Source organism: Triticum urartu, chromosome 5, assembly GCF_003073215.2.
Source record: "Triticum urartu cultivar G1812 chromosome 5, Tu2.1, whole genome shotgun sequence".
In the NCBI taxonomy this organism is placed as follows: Eukaryota; Viridiplantae; Streptophyta; class Magnoliopsida; order Poales; family Poaceae; genus Triticum; species Triticum urartu.
The window spans coordinates 655,205,016-655,227,221 of NC_053026.1; the positions used below are offsets into that span (position 1 = coordinate 655,205,016).

Consider the following 22,206-nt stretch of genomic DNA (forward strand, 5'->3'; position numbering starts at 1 on the left):
AATGAACCCAATATCGCCGATTTGTCTTCTCTTCAATTCGGCGATCTTCAATCTGCATAATATAGTGAGGATAATTATAAATACATACAATGAAAGAGCTGACCTATATAGAGAGACTTAATGACAGAATTAGTACTACTTACAGACAGTAGCAAGTGGCCGTTGCTTTATCGAGGGCCTTTTGATTGAAAAACTGGAAGAACTCCTCAAATGGAACATTCAACAGTTCAATTCCAACGAGGTCATGCTCCTCTCTAACTCTCATCGTCAAAGTATTCCTCCCCCTAGACTCTCTGCAGCCTTTCATGTACCAATCATGGAATCTTCGCATCATCGTTGTTAGAGATCTTTCATCTTTGACGAGAGGCTTCCCGTACTCGTATTTGTGTTCCTCCACCTCCAAGAACTCATAATGTACATCGTCGGGCAGGTAATCTCCAAGATTGCTATAACCGGGCACCATCCTCGGATCATTAGTAGGCACCTTGAACGGGAGCCACGATTGGTTCGCTTGTTCACCGAGCTGGGCAATTTTTTCCCAGCTCATCATTCTTTTAACCTTTGATCACTGACAGTACTTCCCGACCGCTCCGCTTCGACAAATGACTTTTCAATAATGTGCTCATAGTTGCCTTTCGACGGAGACTTTGCTGGTTTTTTCAGGGCAGCCAGAATGCGCTTCGCTTTCACCGGATCTACCTTCTCCTCCGGAGGTGGATGTTTCTTTGCTTTCACCCCTTCAAAGAAGTTCCTCACGTCTTCTCGCGCGATCTCGGCGTTCTCCTTCGGGGTCCTCTTGTATGGTAACTTCTCTGGAGTCTTCAGAGAAGGACCGAATCTGTATTGCCTCCCGCCTCTGGCTGTACTGCTAGATGCCGGCAGAGCAGACGGAGCGGCTGCGGCTGTCTTCTTTCCTTGCTTATGAGGAGGAGGAGAAGGACTACGACGCGCCGGAGCAGCTGGAGCGGCAGTGGCTCTCTTCCGCCCTTGCTGACGAGGCGGAGAAGGAGGAGGCTGGCTGCTCGGGCGCGTCGGCGCAGGCGGAGAAGGAGGCGGAGTGCCGCCACGCGCCGGAGAAGGAGGTCGATGCCCTGATCGTCACTCGCCGGAGGAGGAGGCGGTGGAGGAGGCGGAGTGTCCTGACTCGCCGGAGGAGGAGGAGGAGGAGGCGGAGGCGTCCAGTTCAGAAGGTTGATGAGCTCCTTCCGCCATAGGCATGGAGTCTTCAGAGCAGAACCCAACCGAGTCTCCCCTTCACCGGTAGGGTGGTCAAGCTGGAGGTCCTCAAACCTTCTGTTATTTCATCCACCATCTCCCTAGCATATCCTTTTGGAATCGGTCGGCAGTGAAAAGTTGCGTCGGGTTCATTAGAAAAAACAGAGCCAACAGCCGCCTTGACCTTCAAATTCATCCATTGCGTCATAAGGTGCCAATTTTGAGACTCTGTGATAGCATCCACGGGATAGCTGGCAGGAGCCGTCAAGACATGCTCCGGCTGAAGCAGGTCGGTGGAAGCCACACCGCTTCTCCGCTGAGATGGCGGGGTAGCTTCGGGGGAAGCTTCGACAATTCGTTTGCTGCGAGTTGCTTCTCATTCCTCTATCGCTTGCACCCTTGCGTGCAGCGCCTGCATTTGGGTCTGCTGTACTTTTTTCCTCCTCTCCTGGCATTTGTAATCGCCTGCGTCCGGAAAACCAGCCTTCCACGGAACGTCTACCATCTAAGTCACACGGCTGCACACTGCCTCCCCTGTCTATGTTTGTTTTGACCAGTCATCGCCAACATCAACGTCAACAACATCAATTTTGCAATGTTATTTGATCTACTTTTTTGTTATGGTTGTTATGTGTGCGACGTGGTTGTTGAAACTATCTAGTATGAACAAAATAATTTCGGACCTCACCGAAATATGCGAAATTTCAGTAAGTTTGCATATTTCGGATATTATTTCAGATTTTGAAATTTTAAATTTCACTTAATTTTAATGAATATTTTCATAATTTAAATTTATTTGGAAACCAGTTTGAATCTGCATCGAAGTTTTGGGCTTAAAAATATTTCAAAACCCACTGAAATATGCATAATTTCAAAATTTTCTCTGAAATTTCATTGATTTTTCAAACTCTGCAAGCAAGAATCTTGCACTATAAAACCATCGAAATGCAGTTTATTTCGTCTTGTCTTTCCCTGCAAGAACTGGCCTGTCAATAGGTATGCATAACTTTCCCGAACGGTGTGTCTGATAACCCAGGAGCTTACTTGCTAAGCTTGTCTTCTTTTACAGTCCATTCATTATCATTGTGCGATCGCTAGCAGCAGATGTGGGTAGGTAGTAGGTGTGAAATTTCCTGCGTACAGTCTTGATCATTGGTAGCGTGCAAAACTCAAGCTGGAATATTAGAGATAAGGATTAAGACAAAAAAGAAAAGACAAAGTAACCTAGTACTGTACACGGATGAGTTAAGTGGGTTTCCACTTCTTAGATGCTCACTGTTCAGGCCTGCTCAACGTGCATCGATCTATAACTATAAGATGCACATGCACGTCTATGATCGGTTCACCATAGAGCGCAATGCACTAGTCGATCGAGCATAATATTACAAAGTGTTGGAATCCCATTAAGCAATGGAGATGACGAGCAGCACGATGGTGAAGCCGGTACCGCACCCGCTCGTCGGCGAGAAGGTCCCGCTGACCATCTTCGACTGCGCTGCCGCGGACGTCTTCGTCCCCACCGTGCTCGCGTACCCTGCGCCGGCGCCGGCGAACGAGGCGCTCAAGGAAGGCCTTCTCAAGGCCGTGGCGCCGTACCCGCATCTGGCGGGGCGCCTCGCCGTCGATCAGCTCGGCCGGCGCTTCCTCCACGTCAACAATGAGGGCGTGCTCCTGATTGAGACCACGGTAAAAGCTAACCTGGCGGACGTGCTCGTCGAAGGCCGGATGGCCATCAGAGTCGACCACCTCTACCCTACAATGCCACAGCCAGAGGTACTGATCAATCGATGGAGGCTTTGCTTTCTTTCACGACTCACGTCACATGCATGCACCAAGCTGCTTATGTCTTATCACGTACAGGAGAAGATTGGGGCGGCGCTGCTGCAGATCCAGCTGAACAGGTACAAGTGCGGTGGTCTCGTGGTCGGCATATGCTCCCACCACCATACCGCCGACGGTCACTCCATGAGCATGTTCTTCACCGCGTGGGCGGCAGCTGTCCGCGAGAGTAAGGACTTCACCATGCCAACCCCATTCCTCGACCGCGCGAAAACCGTCGTGCCGAGGAGCACGCCGACGCCGGTGTTCGACCACCGGTCACTGGAGTTCACGCATGGGGACGGTGCCGCAGCATACACCGTCATTCCCATGGACAGGATAAAAAACATCACGGTGCACTTCACGGCGGAGTTCCTCGCCGATCTCAAAGCCCGTGTGGGCGCCCGCTGCAGCACCTTCCAGTGCCTGCTTGCGCACGTCTGGAAGAAGATCACCGCGGCGCGGGGCCTCAAACCGGAGGAGTTCACCAAGGTGAGGGTGGCCGTGAACTGCAGGGGCAGGGCCGACCCTCCCGTGCCGATGAACTTCTTCGGGAACATGGTTTTGTGGGCGTTCCCGAGGCTTCAGGTCCGGGATCTCTTGAGCTCGAGCTACGGCAGCGTGGTCGACACCATCTGCGAGGCCGTGGCACACATCGACGGGGAGTACGTGCAGTCCTTCGTGGACTTTGGCGGAGTGACTGACATAAACGGTGTGGAGCTTATCGCCACGGCGGCCCCTCCCGGCTCCATGTTCTGCCCGGACGCAGAGGTGGACAGCTGGCTGGGGTTCAACTTCCATCAGCTCGACTTTGGCACAGGGGCGCCTGCTGCTCTGCTGCCACCGGACTTGCCCGTCGAGGGGCTCATGTTATTTGTGCCGTCACACCAGGCGAAAGGTGGCGTCGACCTCTTCATGGCTGTCGCAGACGAACACCTCACCGGGTTTAAGCAGATCTGCTACTCCTTGGATTGATTGCCCCAGCAACGGCATGCTAACTCGAAACAGCGCTCTCGCCTCGCTTTATAAATAAAGTACGGACCAAATTACACCGTGGAATGATACAAAATGGTTTAAAAGGCCTCTTACAAAATAGATCATAGGATAACCGGATTGGTTAGATAATCAGCTAGCATGGCTCGGCTCGTTAATGGAACAAGCTGAAGCGAGCCAGCTCATTATACATATGAACAGCAAAGTTATTGGGGTACAAAAATCATTACTAGAGCATGTAATATATACATACTAAGCATGTATAATGTACACACGCAGTTATAGTTTGCACATATCACAGGAAAATGTCTCGCCTACGAGAGACATGAGGCAGATGCGGAGAGGGGAATGAACAGTGCTGCTGACCCTACTCCCTATAACCAGCAGCATGGCACATGTGGTTAGCAAACTCAAAATTCACATAGAACCAGCAGCGCATCAGCCATCAAGGGCGAGCTTCCTTGGATGTTCGAGTAGGCGCTTGGGCCAGATTGTGAGATGGCAGATTTTGACCAAACTTAATGAGTTAAACGAGACTTGTTACATCGGCTTGTTTAACTCGTTCTGTAAACAATTTTAAATTAAATGTTCGCTCGACTAGTTAGTCACCGAGTCGATTTGAGCGCAATCACGAGTTGCTCATTTAGCTCGGGGGGTTTGAAGTTTTAGTCTTTATTCCAGCCATAGGTGCTAAAATATGAAACGTTTTCAAATGGCGGGCACTATATGGCCCTATAATATATATATTTTTGGACACGACTAGGGAGCAAACGTGGGCTCCCTAGCATCCCGTGGCACACTTTCTTTTTTAGGAAAAATCATGTCTACCCTTCTTCCCCTAACAACAAAAGGAAACTCCCCTGGTACCCGCTCTCGATCGTGTGCAAGGGGGGAGCCACGTGAGCTCCCCCCTCCCCCCGCACGCAAAACAGAAAGCTCCAACCACGCTCCATGTTCCCCTCTCCTCACCAAACACACACCTTCCTTCTTTCCCCAGCGCCCCCCGGTCTTCTTCCTCCCAGATCTCATTCCAGATGAGATGAGAGCTCCACCCCTGCAACTGACGGCCATTGTTGTGCATTTCAAAAGAACAACATGAAAAAAGAACAAAAAAATCACATCAGTTCCCCCGTGCAGGTACCGCATGCACATACTGTCTCCATCCCCTCCACCCCTGCAAATTACAGAGCAACTATAGCGGTTTCTTAAGCAAATCAAGTATTGACAAAAGCAAGTCCTGGCAGTACATAAATCTGTGTCGTTTTCCTTTCTCCAACTACTGGCTGTTGTACATCCAAATAAACCCCTTGATGCTTTTCTTAGGCTGCTTTTTGTACTAGAAACGTGTTTAGAAAACAAAAATAGAGCAGCCAAGTTATAGGTTCTATTTAAGCAAAATGAGTGTTGGCAGTAAACAACTCGTGTGTGTCGTGGGTGCTAGAACTTGATATGTAAGGGGAAAACTGTGAGCAACTATAGCGGCTTTTTAAGCAAATCAAATATTGACAATAAGCAAGTCCTGTCAGTACATGAAAATTGTTTTTTGTTTTCTTTTGTCCAACTACTGAGTGTTGTATATCCAGAGAAACCCCTTGATTTTTTCTTAGCTTACTTTTTGTACTAGAAGTGTGTTGAGAAAAATAAAAAAAAGCAGCATCTTCTAAGGTTTATTTAAGCAAAATCAGTGTTGCCAGTAAGCAACTCCTGTGTGCTCGCACGTGCTAGAACTTGATGTGAAGGGGGCAAAAGTCTGAGCAACTATTGGGGCGCTTTTAAGCGAAAACAAAATGGGTGGGAGAAAGCGAAATCAACAAAAGCCTGTCATTTTTAGTTTGCTGTTGTACCAAAATGGTTCTGCCCAAAAAAGGGCAGCAACTTATATCGGTTAGTTTAAGCAAATTTGTTTAAGCAAATACAGTACTACCATTATGCAATTTGTGAAATGATGTCATTAACTGACCTATAGGGCTCTTTATAGTATTCAATTTAACTATAATCACTAAAAAACAATTGTAGGCAAGTACTGAGGTTTCTTTAGGCAAGTCCAAATGCAATATCGGATAATCAAGAACACTTGATCCTCCTAGATAATAAGGAACTAAGCTTCGGAACAGGATGGTGTGTGTGATGTAAATCACACATTCAGAAACATGAAAAGTCATAGAGTTTGCCTAAAAACAACAGGCAAGTCACATACTTAACACTAGCAAGTCACATTCAAATGTCAAGCAAGTCCTACTCAAATGTCAAACAAACCAGTAGGAAGGTCAATGACAGCCACGGTCGCCGCCATTGACGGTCACGACTCACAACACAAGGCCTAGAGAGGGTCTTCACCCAAGCTACCACACCACCTCGGTCACACATCATCCTGCACCAACGCCAGGAAGACCAACAACCACCGCCTGCCACGGACCAGCCCATCGGCGAAGAAGTCCAGAGCACCCACAGAGTCAACCGCACCTCACGGCGACCACCGACAAGATCGGTCCATACCCGCCTAGGAACCAGTGCCACCGAACGCGGTACCAGCCACAACACCCAACCAAGCACCATGCCAGCGAGGGAGCATGGAGCACCGCCCGAGGCCGAGAACCACCTCGGTTCCCCGCCGCAGCCCTTGGCCAGACGCGCAGATGCACATCACCAGGTGCACATCGGCAGCCCAAGACAACATCTATTGCAGCTGCAGCTCCCGCACTGGAGACGGGCCGATTCGCTAGGTGCACCCAGCACCCCTCGCACGCCTGCGCCGCGCATCCACAACGCGCCCACACCATGCCTTGTTTGCCCCTGCCATCACACGCCCGCAAAGACGTTGTGCCTCCTGTACAGCTGGTCGTGCCCTCGCCGACCACCCGCAGCGGAGCCACACTCGCCCACGCAGCACCCCACGTCACCAGATCCGCGCGCCCCCTTCCGACTGCGGCCGAACGCGCACCGCCTGCCACCAGATCCGTGCTGGCCGCCCTAGCGCGCCCGCGCCATGCCCTCCTTGCGTGCATACGCCCCCTCCGCGGCCACAGCAGCTGATTACACGTAGACGCGCACGACGCCCCGAGCCACACCGTGCCTCCTCCACAAAACCCGTCTTCTTCTCCCACCACACCGCGCCTCCTCCGCAACAGCCACTCCACGATGCCGCCTGTCTGCTCGCACACCAGAGCCGCGCCTGTGCCCGCCAAAGTCTACCGTGCCAGCGCGTCAGGTGCCCCCTCCGCCTCGCAGAGATATGCCCCATCGCCACCCTCCCCGGAGCCTGACCAGGCTTCGCCGACGACCTCCTCAGGCGGTGGCGAGGTGAGGGGTGGAGAAGGGTGGGAAGGTGGCGGCGCCGAAGGGGTTCCCTCCATGTGGCCAGAGAGAGGCGACGTGGGGGTCGGGAACATGTTGACCGTAAGGCTAGGTTTTGATGTCGGGATCAATTAATGACGCACAAGTATTCAATCAAATCAGGTTTGGCTGTGACCCACTTAATTACTGTAATCATTTTCTAGATGTACATACCTTGTCCATTTCAGACTATAAGGTTTATTCATTTTTGTGTAAATTAAACATGTGCATGTGTGACCAAGATTATAGAATAAAGATCTCCTCCCCAGCCGCCACCAAATCTCCTCCTCCCGATCACCTCCTCTAGCCGCCTCCAAACCTCCTCCCGCCCCTCCCCTCTCCTCGCGCCATCCCCACGGGCGGCCGAGGGGAGCCCAGATCTGCCGCTCCTCGCCCCTCCTCCCTCCTTCGCCCCTCCTCGCCTCCACCGGCATAGGTCGCCGGGCAAAGCCCGCTCGGCCTGGGCAGCGGCGAGGCCTTCTTCTCCTCCTGTCTGAGGATGATGGTGCGGGACGCTTTCTTCTAGTGGAGGCACGGGCATGGGGCACGGCGGCACGACGGCACGGACTGGCGGTGGTGCCTGCTGGTCGTACGTGACGTCGTCCTCTCCTTGGCCGGAGGCTGGATCTGGTGTAGTGCTCTCGGGTGCCGCAGCTGGGGCCTGTCTCAGGCGGCACTGCTGCTCACACAGTGCGGCTGCTGGTTGGTCATGCGGTGGCGGCGGCCTGGATCCTACTTCCAGTCCTAGGTAGAGATGCCGGCGATCTGTACTCAAGACTTGATGGAGGTTCTTCGAACAGATCTGGGCAAAAACCTTGCGCTCGGCTAGATGCCATGGCCGGTGATGGCAGCGCTCTTCTGTGTCGTTCTCTTCTTGAAGGCATTACCGTGGAGAAGTTCCAGACCTCTATCTGTTACCTTCGGGGGAAACCCTAGATCGGTAGATCGGATGACGGCGATGCTCTTGCGTTGTTTCCCCCTTGGGGTCGTCAATCTTGGAGGTGTGCACGGGCTTGAGGGACCAGCAGACAGTATCTTTGGTGGCGCGGTGTCTCATCTTACGCATCGACGATTGTGGATCTCGGCAGCATGGCGTAGTGGAGTCTCGGCATTCGATGTGTGTAGACGGACTCACACAGTAGGATGGCACTGTCTGGCATCGTGGTGGCGTCGATGGCACACCTGTCAAGGTTGTGGCGTCAGTACCTGTTCTGAAGATGGATCGGTGGAAGATGGCGCCGGTGGCCTCTCAGAGTGCGCCGGACTGGTGTGTGCCCCAGACCAGGTATGTGGCATGGCTGGGGCCTCCGATTTTAGATGTTAGGCTTTGCTGCGAGATATGTTTGGTATTAGGCTCGGACTATCGGCACCCTTTCATCAAGTGGATAGAAGTAGCGACAAATGTTGCCAAGATGGTGGCTTTAGACATACCGATGTACTACTTTGTAAGTTTTTTGTTAATAATTAATAACGTGGCTGCATGCATCGTGCAAAATCAGAAGACGGGAGATTTCCTCCTTTCAAAAAAAAAACAAAATTAAGTAATATGCAAGTTGCACCTCGAGCTTTTCCATTAGTTGGTGGGCTGTGGGGGCGTACACGATGATGCGGTGGTCGGCGGGGTTGATGAAGCCTTCCTCGGCGGCCTGGTCGATGAAGTTCAGCAGCGAGTCGTAGTAGGTAGTACCCCTCCACATTTAGCAGACCAACCTGAAGAATTTTGGTATGTTCCTTTGTTAGGTAGTATCCCTCAACTAACCAACATGGCGTAGAGCTGTGTAGCTTGTTCGTTTAGTGGGTGAGATGTTAGAGTTCAGAGAATGCTCCAGGCTCACACCGACAAGCTTCGGGAAGAATTAATAATGTTGTAAATAAAATTAACCAATTAAGCTGGAATAGCTCAGTTGGCTAGAGCGTGTGGCTGTTAACCACAAGGTCGGAGGTTCGAGCCCTCCTTCTAGCGTAAGTTTCTAACTTTTGGCCTTTTTTCCTTTCTATTTTTGGTAAAATCGCACTGCTGCTCTTTTCTTCTTTGTAATTACTAATCCCACCATAGCTCTTTTTTTTTTCAAGTTACCACCACTCTTTCTTCTATGGTTGGATCAGAGTTTTCCTTCATCTCATTGTCGACAATAGCGTTGCATGCATAGGCATGGATCAGGACGGACGGGTTCCCTAGCATTGCTCGTACGCTCATTAGCTTGGCACGTCTTGTTATATCCACGTAGTACACCTTCGCTTCTCAAGCTGCCGTCTCATACTTTCATTGTCTTTGTTTGCCAAAAATGTACTTCTTCTAGTCGATCAGACATATATAAAACTCTACCTGCAAAAAAAAAAGACAAATATGAAGTCCATCCAACTAACAATATATATAGTCTCATACACATAAAAAAGAAAAAAATCAGATTCATTTCAGCCCTTTATTCTTTCTTTTTTGGTAAAATCCCGCTACTGCTCTTTTTCTTCTTTATATAAATATAAATACAATTCCACCATTGCTATATTTTTTTGTAAATTGCCACCGCTGTTTCTTGTATGGATCAGAGTTTTCCTCCTTCTGGTTGTTGACAATAACGTTGAATGCATGGGCATGGATCAGGGATCTATTAGCTTAGCTAGTATCCCGTTGGAATGGAAAAACTCAGGACGCACGGATTCCCTGGCATTACTCGTACAATCATCGGCGATTAATTTGGCACGTCTTCCAGTCATGTGAAGTTAGACCCCTATTTTGATGTCGCGCGGATGGCACATCATCTTGGAGGGACCCACAAATCGTCTGGGTCATACATGACATGGTCAAAACTCATATAGGAGGGTGGCGGAGCACAACACAAAGAGTTGATGGACCAATATGTCGAAGGACAATACTGCGCATCGGAAGGCCATGGCTTCTCTCACTGTCCTTGTGTGCGGGTTGTTTGGAACCACATAAATGCTAGAGTGTTTAGAAAGAAGTCCACGTCTCCTTTCTACTCCCTCCTTTCCGGTTTATAGGACTTTTCTCAAAATTTTAGTTTTTCCATTTTATAAGGCTCAATTTGGTTGTTCCAAATCACATGTTCAGACTTCAAGGTGCATTAAATCATTACAGGCAAGTATTAAGAGAAAACTGATCAATACATGCACTTTATGCATGCATGCATTGCAATTAATGCATTCGTAAACATATTTTTTTAAGGAAAACAAGAACATTAATTGGGTGCTTTTGCAAACTACAAAAAATATTCCATCACTCATCATCTACCTTATTTGGTGAGATTTTTGAATTGAGTCTTATAAACCGGAAAGGAGGGAGTACATTTTCAAGTTCATCTAGGACGAGGCCAAACTATGGATCGCTGTAGGGGCTAGGCATCTCAGTGGCATCATGCCGCGAGAGTAGTCCTACTTTATTTTTGGTGGTATTGTATCTTCTCTGACGGGCTATATTGTGGAGCCGGTGTATTGTAGTATGAACTCTCTTTCTCTCTTTATTAATGAATGAGGCAGATTTTTGCCTCGGTTTAAAAAAAATCATATAGGAGCTGTTATGTGTAACCAATGAGGATTATATATGCAGCATAGGCAGGCCCTAGGATGCTAGGGTCATGTCTTGGAGCGCAACAAGCAATCATTTCAGTTTACTGTAGCAACAATGAAGCACTGTCGTAACAGTAGTCAGTGTAGATACAAGGCTGGCAGATCCTGACTATGTCACTGCCGCTTAGTGAATGAAAAAAGTAATACTTTTTTTTTTGTTGACCTCCAAAGTTTGCAAGTCCAATATATTGTATCATTTGGGAGAAGAAAAAATATTTTCCATATAGTAAGATTTCCTTTGGTTTGCAGGATAAGAATATCATGGAAATAGAAAAAAAAATTAAAAGTAAGGTTTTTCTATTGAATATCAGTACACACACAAGCGCTCATATATACGCGCATAAACTTATCTCTATGAATACACACACGCACACCCTATCCCTATGAGCACCCCCAAAAGACTGAGCCGGCATATCATCTTGAGATTTTTACGAAGTCGCCATAGGTGTCTTGTAGTCGATGGGAACGTCTCCTCCCACTAAATGCGCATTGCCGGAAATCCTGAAATAAATCTAGTATAAATGCGAGCATCAGGACTTGAACCCTGGTGAGGTAGAGATACTACTATCCACCTAACCATCCAACCACATGTTGGTTCGCACTATAGAAGTGAGATGACTTATCAATTCCTATAAGGGAAGACATGCCATTGCATAGGATATGAATTTTTTCATTGAGTCTAGGGTAATATTTTTTTCTTTAAAATATGAAGGATTGATTTCTATCATACATAAGAATAGGAGTCCATTCCTATAAACCAAAGGTCTTCAAATAATTTTTTTCCTACAAAATCTCTATCTTCTAGAATTTCTACAAAATTCCCATGAACGAAATGGGATCTAAAGTTGGCTGGAGAGGGTACACTGCACCCAGGTATAGAAAGTCCACGCTGTACTGTTTTCATCAATTTTTTATCTGTCTGTATTTTCCATTCGTAATACAACTGAGCAGTAGTTGAAATATATTTTAGTTTTTTTGGGGTTATAAAGCGGAATAATAGAATACCATCAGGATCAATCAGGTATGAGCCGTGAGATTTCGTCAAGCATTGTTGTTCTTTGTTTGGTGTAAATCAAGTTTTCTTTTTTTCTTATTCATTGGTATACTTATAAACATTAGTAAACAAGGGTGAAAAAGGTTGATCTTCATTTAGAGACCAGTCCGTGGACATGGATGCAGGAGGCCGTCATCCAATGCTGCCTGCATACATCCGGCCAACAATTCAAACTAATTGGACAAAATTCGTTCAAATCGTGCAAATTTCATTGAATTTCGGACATAATTTACATAAAAAGTTGATATTTCGACCGTTTAACAAAAAAAACTAAAAAAACCTAAACCCTATACTGGATGATCACCTCCTATGTGTGCGCGCCCTGCCCTACCGCATCGTCGTCTCTGTCAGTGCCGTCGTCGTCATCTTCATCATTGAAGTCATAGTCCCTCTAGCGGCGGAATGACGTCGGAGGGCCGCGACAGCCTTGTCCGCAGGCTGCCTGCCACTCATGGAGGAGCCACTCCTGCGCCTCCTGCTGCTTGGTGCGGAGTGCCGCCGCGGCCACTAACGACATGGCCTTTGGAGCCCTGGAGGTGGCCTTGCTGCGACGCATCGTTGGCGGGGCAGTCGTTAAGCGACCACTCCTCGTCGATCTTGGCAAGCTAACCTTAAGGCGGCGGCGGCGCCTCGCGGCCGTCTCTATGGTGGTCACGGAGCGGTCGAGCGCCCACGCGGCGGCGAGGTCAGGATCGTTGCGGAACCCAGTGACGCGTCTCCAATGTATCTATACTTTTGGATTGTTCCATGCTATTATATTATCAATTTTGCATACTTTATACATATTTTATACTATTTTAGATCACGGAACTAACCTTTTAACTCAGTGCCTAGTGCAGTTGCTGTTTTCTGCTTGTTTTTGGTTTTCCGGAAAATCTGTACCAAACAGAGTCCAAACGCTAAGAAATTTTTTGATGATTTTTTCTGGACGAAAGAGTCCCTAGAAGCTTCAGGAGGAGACCAGAGGACGAATGAGGAGACGGCAAGGCAACAGGGCATGCCTAGGGGGTCGCACCCTGTTTCCTCGAGGCTCCATCTGACCTAATTCCACTTCTACAAATTTTCAAATATTGGGAAACCAACATAGAGCCACCCGAAACACTTTCTCCAGTGCCGCATGCCTCTGTTCTTCCGTGATTCCATCCGGAGGCCTTTTCGGTACTCTACGGGAGGGGGAACCGATCACGGAGGGCTTTCACATCATCCTTGCTGCCCTTCCGATGATGCGTGAGTAGTTTACCATAGACCTACAGGTCCATAGCTAGTAGCTAGATGACTTCTTCTCTCTCTTTAATTTTCAATACCATCTTCTCCTCAACCTTCTTGGAGTTATATCCGATGTAATCTTCTTTTGCGGTGTGTTTGGGATCCGATGAATTATGGGTTTATGATCTGAATTTCATGAGAAATATTTGAGTATTCTTTGAACTTATTTATGCATGATTTTTATAGTTTTGTATTTCTGTCCCATCTATCTGTTTGATTTGGCCAACTAGATTGACTTATTTTCAGTGGGAGTGGTGCTTTCTAATGGGTTCAATCTTACGGCGCTCTATATTGTATTGACAAAAAGAGTCAAGACACGTATTTGTATTGTTGCCATTAAGGTAAAAACAACGTCCGGGGTTCATTCATATTAATTGGGTTTACTTTATCTACATCATGTCATCTTACTTAAGGCGTTACTCTGATTGTCATGAACTTAATACCATAGATGCACGCTGGATAACGGTAGATTGGTGGAGTAATAATAGTAGATGCGGACAGGAGTCGGTCTACTTGTCTTGGACTTGAGGCCTATATACATGATCACTGTGGTGAATATGTCATAACCATGCACTTTTCTATTAATTGTCCAACAGTAACTTGTTCACCCACCGTATGCTATGTGTTCGAGAAAGAAGTCTCTAGTGAAAACTATGTCCCATGAGTCTACTTTTATGATATTATAAAAACCAAAATTCCTTTGCTGTAATTTATTTACTTTTATTTTATTTTGCAATCTATCTATCTATCTACACAAGATTTGATCCTTGGAAGTAACGATTTCAAGGGGATTGACAAACCTCTTGCTCGTGTTGGGTGCAAGTATTTGTTTTTGTGTGTGTAGATGTTGTTCACGAGGCTTTGCATGATTCTCCTATTGGTTCGATAAACTTTGGTTCTCACTGAGGGAAATATTTATCTTTACTGTACTACATCTCCTCTCCTCTTCGGGGAAAATCCCAACATAGTTCACAAGTAGCACCCAGTCTGGCGCCACGTCACTCTTGGTGAACGTGGACCGGCGACCGGCATTGCACCGGTCGTACCTTGCCTGCTGCCTCTCGCACTCTCTGCCTCGGAGACGACGACCCTCGAGCCCGAGGCACCGCCGTAACCACCTCTTTCGAGGTAGTGGAGGAGGCGGCACCGTGCCTTCTTGAATGCGGTCGACAACTCCTCCTTGGTGGCGTGGCGGTGGCAGTGCGGCGTCGACGATGGCACGTCCATGTGGTCGTACCGGTTGCGTGGCTGGGACGCCGGCTCCTCCTTGACCTGGCATCCGATCTAGACGCCACAGTGGTGCGGGGGCGAGGCCGGCTGCTCCTTCACGCGTCATCAGATCTGGACGTCGCGGTTGTGCTGGGGAGAGGTCGGCTCCTCCTTCATAGGCTGGAGCGGGGACACCGGCTCGTGCTTCAGATGTGTGATAAGTATTATATATGTGATAAGTATTATATATTTAAATTCGTGCTAAAGAAAATGAAAAAAACAGAGAACAACAAGGATGAAGCAAACGGGCAAGATTTTTGGAGCGGTGGCGGGTGCTTTTTGTTGGGGCTCGAAGCGTGCGTGTGCTAGTAATCTTTCGGCACATGCTACGCGTCATCCGGCTGTAGCGGGCCAAGCTGCAGCCGGCTTGATGGCCGTTAGATTGGGATGCGTGTAACCGATAATTGATTTGCCTAGTTCGTCTCACACGTCCGCTCCTTTACAAAACACTGCAGTCTTACGGAATGCTTTAAAAGCATCGATGGCAATCGCAGTGCTGTCGCACGTCGTCGTGGCACCTTCGCCCACACGCGTAGCACCCGGTCGGCCATAGTGGCAACATCGCCTAGCCCGGCCGTTCTAGCTTTGCCGCCGGACTCTCAATACTGTTCATGAGCTCGCAGCAGGCCCGACAACATCGTCGGTCGGTCGTCTCGTGACATAATTTGAAGCATCATTGTCTGCGTCGCAGCACTACCTGCAGCATCGCGGGGCTATGGCTCACAGCTCTGTCGTCACGATAGCATCATCGGCTCTCATCGACGATGTTGTTGATGTCGTGGCCGTTGAAGCATTGCCGTGGCCGCCTACACTGTCGCAACACGCCTTATCATCGTAGTCGTCGAAGCACAACCGTGACCGCCAACACAATTGCAGCACATACACCTCGTCGTCGTGGCGGTGCAAGCATCACCACGCCCATTGAAGCACGCATCACAGCGTCGAGGATTGTCGACGTCATGGCCATCAAAAACATTGTTGTTATGGCCGTCGAAGCATGTGTCGCAGGACGGTTGTCGATGTCGTGGCTGTTGAAGCAATGTTGACATGGCCGTCGAAGCATCGCCGCGGCCGTCAACTCCATCACGGCACGTACACCTCACCGTTGGCGCCATGGACATAGACTCCGGTGCAGCACGTACGCCTTGCCGTCGTGGCTGTCGATGCGTCGCCGCACCCGTCAGCGATGTCATGGCACGTATGCCGTTGAGGCACGCTTCACATCATAGCCGTCGAATCACGCGTCGCAACCCCAACCGCCAAAGCATGACCGCAGCCGTCGACGCCGTCGCAGCATGTACGCCTCGTCGTCATGGCCGTCGATGCACATACGCCGTGAAGCATGCATCACAGCATCACCGGAGCAGCTGAGACGCCATCACACCATCTGTCGAAGCACGTGGAGTAACCGGGCCACCATCCCTGCACCTTCATTGTCGTCGAAGCACGTCGTCACAACATCGCCAAAGCAGCCGAGATGTCGTCGTAGCACCCGTTGGAAGCAAGCTGTTTGCATCAACACATGTTTACAGAATGCTCCGGCGATGCTGTATGCAGTTTGCTGGATCGATCGCTTGGTTTAGTATGATGTGGTACTAGTAGCATGCATCAGTTTCCGGAATAGTTCTAGCGATTAATCACAATTAATTAATACTACTAGTGGCCAAGCTACGAATCCAACCGCACGCACGGGCTTCTAGTTTGACTTGCTACATAAATAGGAGACACGTGTCATGAGTAGAAGGCGGCTGGCGTGAGAATGTTTACATCCGGCTGAAAACAAGCAATTCCCTAACCTTTTCGTCGCTGCCTTGTTGTTTTTCGTGATAAGTGAGACGTCCATCGAAGCATTTTAGCCGTTTGGGGAGCTTCTTGTTTTCCTTTTTGACATTTTTACTGATCCCTTGGTATCGTCTCTTGTCTGATGATGCATGATCGACGAAGAGGAGAACTGTGAGCAATACTTGTCACGTTTTGAAGCGTCACGATGTACCAACTTTTCACGTGCATCGATGCCACACGAACTTAACACCACATTTCGATGTCAATCCAGTTCGCTATTACTCAACTCGATGTCATTTCAAACAGTCAGGAAAACTCGGTGGCATCGGCCTTCCGCGGCACCTTCGAGCTGTGGAAGCAAGCGCGTAGTTGCACGCACCTACGCGATTGAGTGAGATAGCTCGACGGGTGTTCAAGCGCACTTCCCTTCATCCCGTGGCAGTTGGTGACAAGATTAAAGCATCTCATAAAGTAGCCCACAAATCCACAGCAAACTACCGGCCTGCCTGCCCAGTCAGTACCCGGATCCAAAAACGCCATCCAACCTGACGCCTCGTATCGGACCCAAACTCTTGGACTGACCGATAGTCTTTGTATGTCCAACCCGTATGTGCAGTGGCCAAACGGGTACGGGGAAGCCTCGACGCGTCTGGACACGTCTGCCATGTAGATCAGGCTCACGCTGGCCCATCCGGCCCCACATAAGTTATACCCTATCCACACTTCGGACGAAATCCTAGCCGCATTCCCCTCCACTCCACTCCCCATCAGCCCACTGCCCTCCGACCACAAGCTCCTGTTCGCCGATCTCCGACCGTCACCGGCATGGCGGGCAGTGGATCCAAATCATATACCTCCAGATCCGTTGGCTGGAGATCGTCCCACGCAGCCATAAGGAGGAGATGGCCGTTCGCCTGGCACTACAACGCTCTCAGGAGGAGGCTGCCAGATGAGAGCGGTCGGACTCCTTCCGCAAGGAATACATTGCATTCGCACAGATGGCGCGTGGATCTGGTGCGAGGTGTGCCGACGCTGCCTCACCGAAGGCAGTGTGGTCCGTCTGGCGTCCCAACGTGCTGGCGGATGCGCAACCGCTACGTTGGCGCGCGTCGAGGTGGAGGTGAACGCATGGGCGTTGTCCGACACAAGCATGGTGTGCGGGAGGCGGCGGATTTTGGCGAGGCAGAGTAGCACTATCCGGGCCGCGTATGATGCACAACCACCCGGGTGCCGCAACCTCATCGTGGTGGATGCCGCCGACTCCATGATGGATCCATCATCGATTTCACATCCGTCGACACTGTAAATGCTCTGGACTCCAACGAGGAAGAGTAGGACGTGGGCGACGGCGGCGCCTTGAGTCCCATGAGCCAATGCGTGTCCCATGTTCTACTCTACCTCGGTGACCGGTTCAACACTTCGAGGGGTGCAACCGGCCGCCGAACAAGGGCACAGCGGAGCCAGAGGGTAGCCTGAAACGAGTCTCTTAATGAGGTGTGGTGGCATGGTTCTTGCTGCTAAGTTACCGTTTTTTGGCGCTGAGGAAGCGCAACTTTAAAGTTTTTTTAGATGACTCATTCAACTTGTGCATGAGCGATTATTTTTACGAGAAACTTCCAAGAAAAAGAGAGGTAATAAAAATTATAACCATGTTTGTGGGCCATCTAGCAACGACTATAAACACTAGAGCAAGTCGAAGGCGTGCCGCTGTGATCGCTCCCCCCTCACGGAGCCGGGCAAACCTTATTGTATTAGACAGGCGAGAAGTCGTCGTACTAAGGCCTCATAGGAACAACGCATCATAGCAGCAACCGTCGTCGATGAAGAAAGTCGTATATCAGAAGGATCAAACCTGTAAACACTCAAACAGAGACAAACAATGACCGGATCGAAACAAATCCATCGAGACCAGCACCAACCAAATCCCGCAAGATCCGATGAAGACACACCTCCACACGCCCTCTGACGATACTATACGCATCATTAGAACGGGGATGGAATATGAAAGACATTATTCCTACTAAGGGGCATTGCCACCACCACACATCCCCAACCAGGACACCGAGTCTCACAAGAACAGGAACGGGTCCCCGTTTGCACGTCAATGATTAATATGCAGATCTCCTTTTTTATTTCTTGCAAAAATGGGCGTTTTGGTGAAAAATCAAGTCATATACTCCCTCCATTCTAAAATATAGTGAGCCTGCGTTTTCCAATGTTCAACTTTGATCATAAATTTAACCAACGAGACCAACTGCGACGGAGAAAAAATTATATAATTGAAAACTTCTTTCGAATACGAAATCACTGATATAATTTTTGCTCCCGGCGCAATCGGTCTTGATAGTTAAATTTACGGTCAAAGTTAAAGCACGGAGATAGAGGAAGCACTACATTATGAAATGGAGGGAGTATGAGATATATACAAAGGGACGGTCATTTTCCATATATAATCTGGTGCGCACCCGAGTTGACAGACGAGAAGACGACGTGCGGAGTGGTAGTTGGTGGGGTGTCACAAAGACGCATCTCCCGCTTGCGTACTTGTTTCTGCCGGAAACTCACACACATAAACGCAGCTTGATCGGATCGATTTCTACAACGCCGATTGATTGATTGATTGCAAAAGGGGAAGGCGTCTGTTGTACGTACTGCTTGGATCTGAGTTGACACGATTGCTGGAGAAGGTTGCACGGTGATTGTTACGAGTCGTGGTTAATTTCTTCCAAGAGCTCCGTTGTCTGTTGAGAAGATGCATACACGTGCGTGCGCGCGGACTCAATCTGCATGCGTACCAACACGCAATATTTCACCCGGTCGGCCAGTGCATTCGCCCTGCCAATCAAGAGAGACGACATATGTAGAGGCTTCCGTCCCATATAAAGCCTTGGCACATCCGCTCCGGCCGCAGCATCACAGAGCACAAGACGTACCAACCATCCATCTCTTGCTGCATCCCGATCCAAGCGCACGCGCGACAAGGTAACAAACTTAATTAGATCCATCACTAAGACGATGGATGGCGTCGACACAAACCCGGCGGCCAGCGTCGAAGGTTGCAGCTTTCAGCCGCTCAACCCAGAAGACGTGCGCGCATGCCTCTACAAGGCCGTCGACTTCATCACGGATTACTACACCAGCATCGAGTCCATGCCGGTTCTCCCCGACGTAAAGCCAGGCTACCTACGGAACGAGCTTATGGCGTCCCCGCCAGAACACTCGGCTCCCTTCGACGTCACCATGAAGGAGCTGAGGACATCCGTCGTCCCCGGGATGATGCACTGGGCTAGCCCCAACTTCTTCGCGTTCTTCCCGTCCACCAACAGTGCCGCAGCCATCGCAGGGGAGCTAATCGCCTCGGCCATGAACACCGTGGGGTTCACGTGGCAGGCGGCTCCCGCGGCCACCGAGATGGAGGTGCTCGTGCTGGACTGGCTCGCGCAGCTCCTGCGACTGCCAGCTAGCTTCATGAACCGCACCAGCGCTGGGCATGGCACCGGCGGCGGAGTCATCCTTGGGACCACCAGTGAGGCCATGCTCGTCACACTTGTTGCCGCACGTGATGCGGCGCTGCGTCGGAGTGGCTCCAATGGCGTGGACCGCATCACAAGGCTCACGGTGTACGCTAGCGACCAGACACACTTCACGTTCTTCAAGGCATGCCGCCTCACCGGCTTCGACCCTGCCAACCTCCGATCCATCCCTACCGGGCCGGAGACTGACTACGGGCTCGACCCGGCCAAGTTGCTCGAGATCATGCATGCGGACTTTCGTGCCGGCCTCGTGCCAACATACATCTGCGCCACTGTTGGTACCACGTCGTCCAATGCCGTGGACCCGGTGGGTGCAGTTGCAGATGTCGCAGCCATGTTTAATGCATGGGTCCACGTCGATGCTGCCTATGCTGGCAGCGCCTGCATCTGTCCGGAGTTTCGGCACTATATCGACAGCGTTGAGCATGTGGACTCCATCAGTATGAGCCCGCACAAGTGGCTGCTCACATGCCTTGACTGCACCTGCTTGTGGGTGCGCGACACGCACCGTCTCACCGACGCACTACAGACGAACCCAGAGTATCTGAAGAACGACGCTACCGAGTCCGGCATGGCCACCGATCTCAAGGACATGCAAGTCGGTGTGGGCCGCCGCTTCCGTGGGCTCAAGTTGTGGATGGTGATGCGCACCTACGGCACCACCAAGCTTCAGGAGCACATCCGAAGCGATGTTGCTATGGCCAAGGCATTTGAGGAGCTTGTCCGTGCCGATGACCGGTTCGAGATTGTAGTGCCGAGGAACTTCGCCTTGGTATGCTTCAGAATCAGGGCATGTGGAGCCATGACAGAGGAAGTGGCCGATGAGGTGAACCATGTGCTGATGGACCGGCTCAACATTTCGGGGAAGGCCTACCTTGCGCACACGGTGGTCGGCAGCAGGTTCACTCTACGGTTCGCGGTAGGGTCGTCGATGCAGGAGGAGCGGCACGTGCGGAGCGCGTGGGAGCTCATCAAGAAAACAACCACCAAAATCATCGAGGCGGAGGAGATCATGCAATAACGGAATTCATCAATTAATGTGTTTGATTAATTGTTATTGTTTGTGAGGGGTAATAAAATCCTTTCAATGGTGGCGGATGATCCGCCGGCAGTACGATGTACCGGTGACAACCTCCGTGTTGTGAATCTCAGTTTGTATTATTTAGCAGATGAGTAAATTAGTGTTCACAGTAATTTATGTCAAGAATGTAAATGTATATTTCTAAACCATATACATTCTTATGTGTCTTTAAACATCTATATAAAATAAAAATGTTTGTGTTCACCATTACATCAATTATATGAAGATGATTTTAATGGTTGTGATTTGTTCATATACCATTATGATGACTTGTCATCGGCGTGCACTATTTGACATTTTTATGGAGATCTATTTCTTATTGACTGATAAGAAAATAGGTTCCAACAAACTAACAACAGATGCCCCCCACCAAAAAAATCAACAGTGGATGTTTTGATTGTTGTAAGATTTTTTGTGTATGATTCGTGTGAAACTTCTTTTGTCTACCTTCTTTCTTGTTGACTATCATATTCTTTCTGAAAATACAACTTCCATTGGAAATATCTTCAGTTATTACTATTTCGCAAGAAAACCAAATTAATGACCAAATATGTCATTTTTAAGAGACAATAGTAGATTAGTCAATACATGGCGATTTTTGTGTGATGTCAAACCAGTACACATAATTTACTTTTGTGCCTCCTTCTAAGATTCACATGTGCACGAGACATCATGGCATGCCTTGTCTAGGCATTGCCCTATTTGCTATCTCATTGAAATCGATGATAGCTACTTACCTCATGTCTATAAGCCCTTATTACTCGAGCATTGACTAGATTAATTTTAATTGCTTTAATTATTCTTTTGACTCTTTGTATCGTACTTTAGTTTACATACCGTTTATGTGTTCTAATAGAAGGTAGCACCAAATAGAATAATTTCCAAACTCCGGTTTAGGTGTAAAATCACGACAAGTCTAGTTGTGGTAGAAGGGAATGACTAACCGTAGCTCCTCAAGTTTGACAAATATATAGATGCTACTTCCAGAAAGGTACTACGGTGATCCATGGTCATTAGAAGCTATCATCATCGAGGAAGTAGCCAATTGGATGCGGGCAATCACACGGAGGCAATGGAGATCAACTGGTCCGAGGACAGCAACAAGACCTTCAGCGTGTCAAGATCAAGCATCACCATGAGAGTGTATTGGAAATGTACAACAAGCTGATACTTTTGATCCTCCCTTGCCGGATGTTCTTGAGATGTTGATTGCATATGAGGCTTGATATTTTTCTCATGATTGCACTAGGGTGTCATAGAGTTACACCCAAGGCAAC

At 49.2% G+C, this 22,206-nt stretch overlaps 2 protein-coding genes and 1 non-coding gene across 3 annotated transcripts; all 3 read left to right on the forward strand.

The window, feature by feature from the left end:
- The first annotated feature begins 2,502 nt into the window (after nt 1-2,502).
- Nucleotides 2,503-5,696, forward strand: LOC125511643 (tryptamine benzoyltransferase 1-like). Its single transcript, XM_048677071.1, has 2 exons — nt 2,503-2,988; nt 3,076-5,696. The coding sequence occupies exons 1-2, from the start codon at nt 2,626-2,628 to the stop codon at nt 4,006-4,008; spliced, it is 1,296 nt and encodes a 431-aa protein (XP_048533028.1). The 5' UTR covers nt 2,503-2,625; the 3' UTR covers nt 4,009-5,696.
- A 3,552-nt stretch (nt 5,697-9,248) lies between these two features.
- TRNAN-GUU lies at nt 9,249-9,322 on the forward strand. Its single transcript has one exon. It is a non-coding gene; the product is annotated as a tRNA-Asn (tRNA).
- A 9,760-nt stretch (nt 9,323-19,082) lies between these two features.
- LOC125511644 (tryptophan decarboxylase 1-like) lies at nt 19,083-21,130 on the forward strand. The gene has a single exon (XM_048677072.1). The coding sequence runs from the start codon at nt 19,331-19,333 to the stop codon at nt 20,867-20,869; it is 1,539 nt and encodes a 512-aa protein (XP_048533029.1). The 5' UTR covers nt 19,083-19,330; the 3' UTR covers nt 20,870-21,130.
- The last annotated feature ends 1,076 nt before the right edge of the window (nt 21,131-22,206 follow it).

Coding starts and splice junctions, on each gene's coding strand:
- LOC125511643 (XM_048677071.1), top strand. CDS start 2,626: ATGGAGATGACGAGCAGCACGATGGTGAAGCCGGTACCGCACCCGCTC. Junction 2,989..3,075: donor CTACAATGCCACAGCCAGAG/GTACTGATCAAT, acceptor TATCACGTACAG/GAGAAGATTGGGGCGGCGCT.
- LOC125511644 (XM_048677072.1), top strand. CDS start 19,331: ATGGATGGCGTCGACACAAACCCGGCGGCCAGCGTCGAAGGTTGCAGC.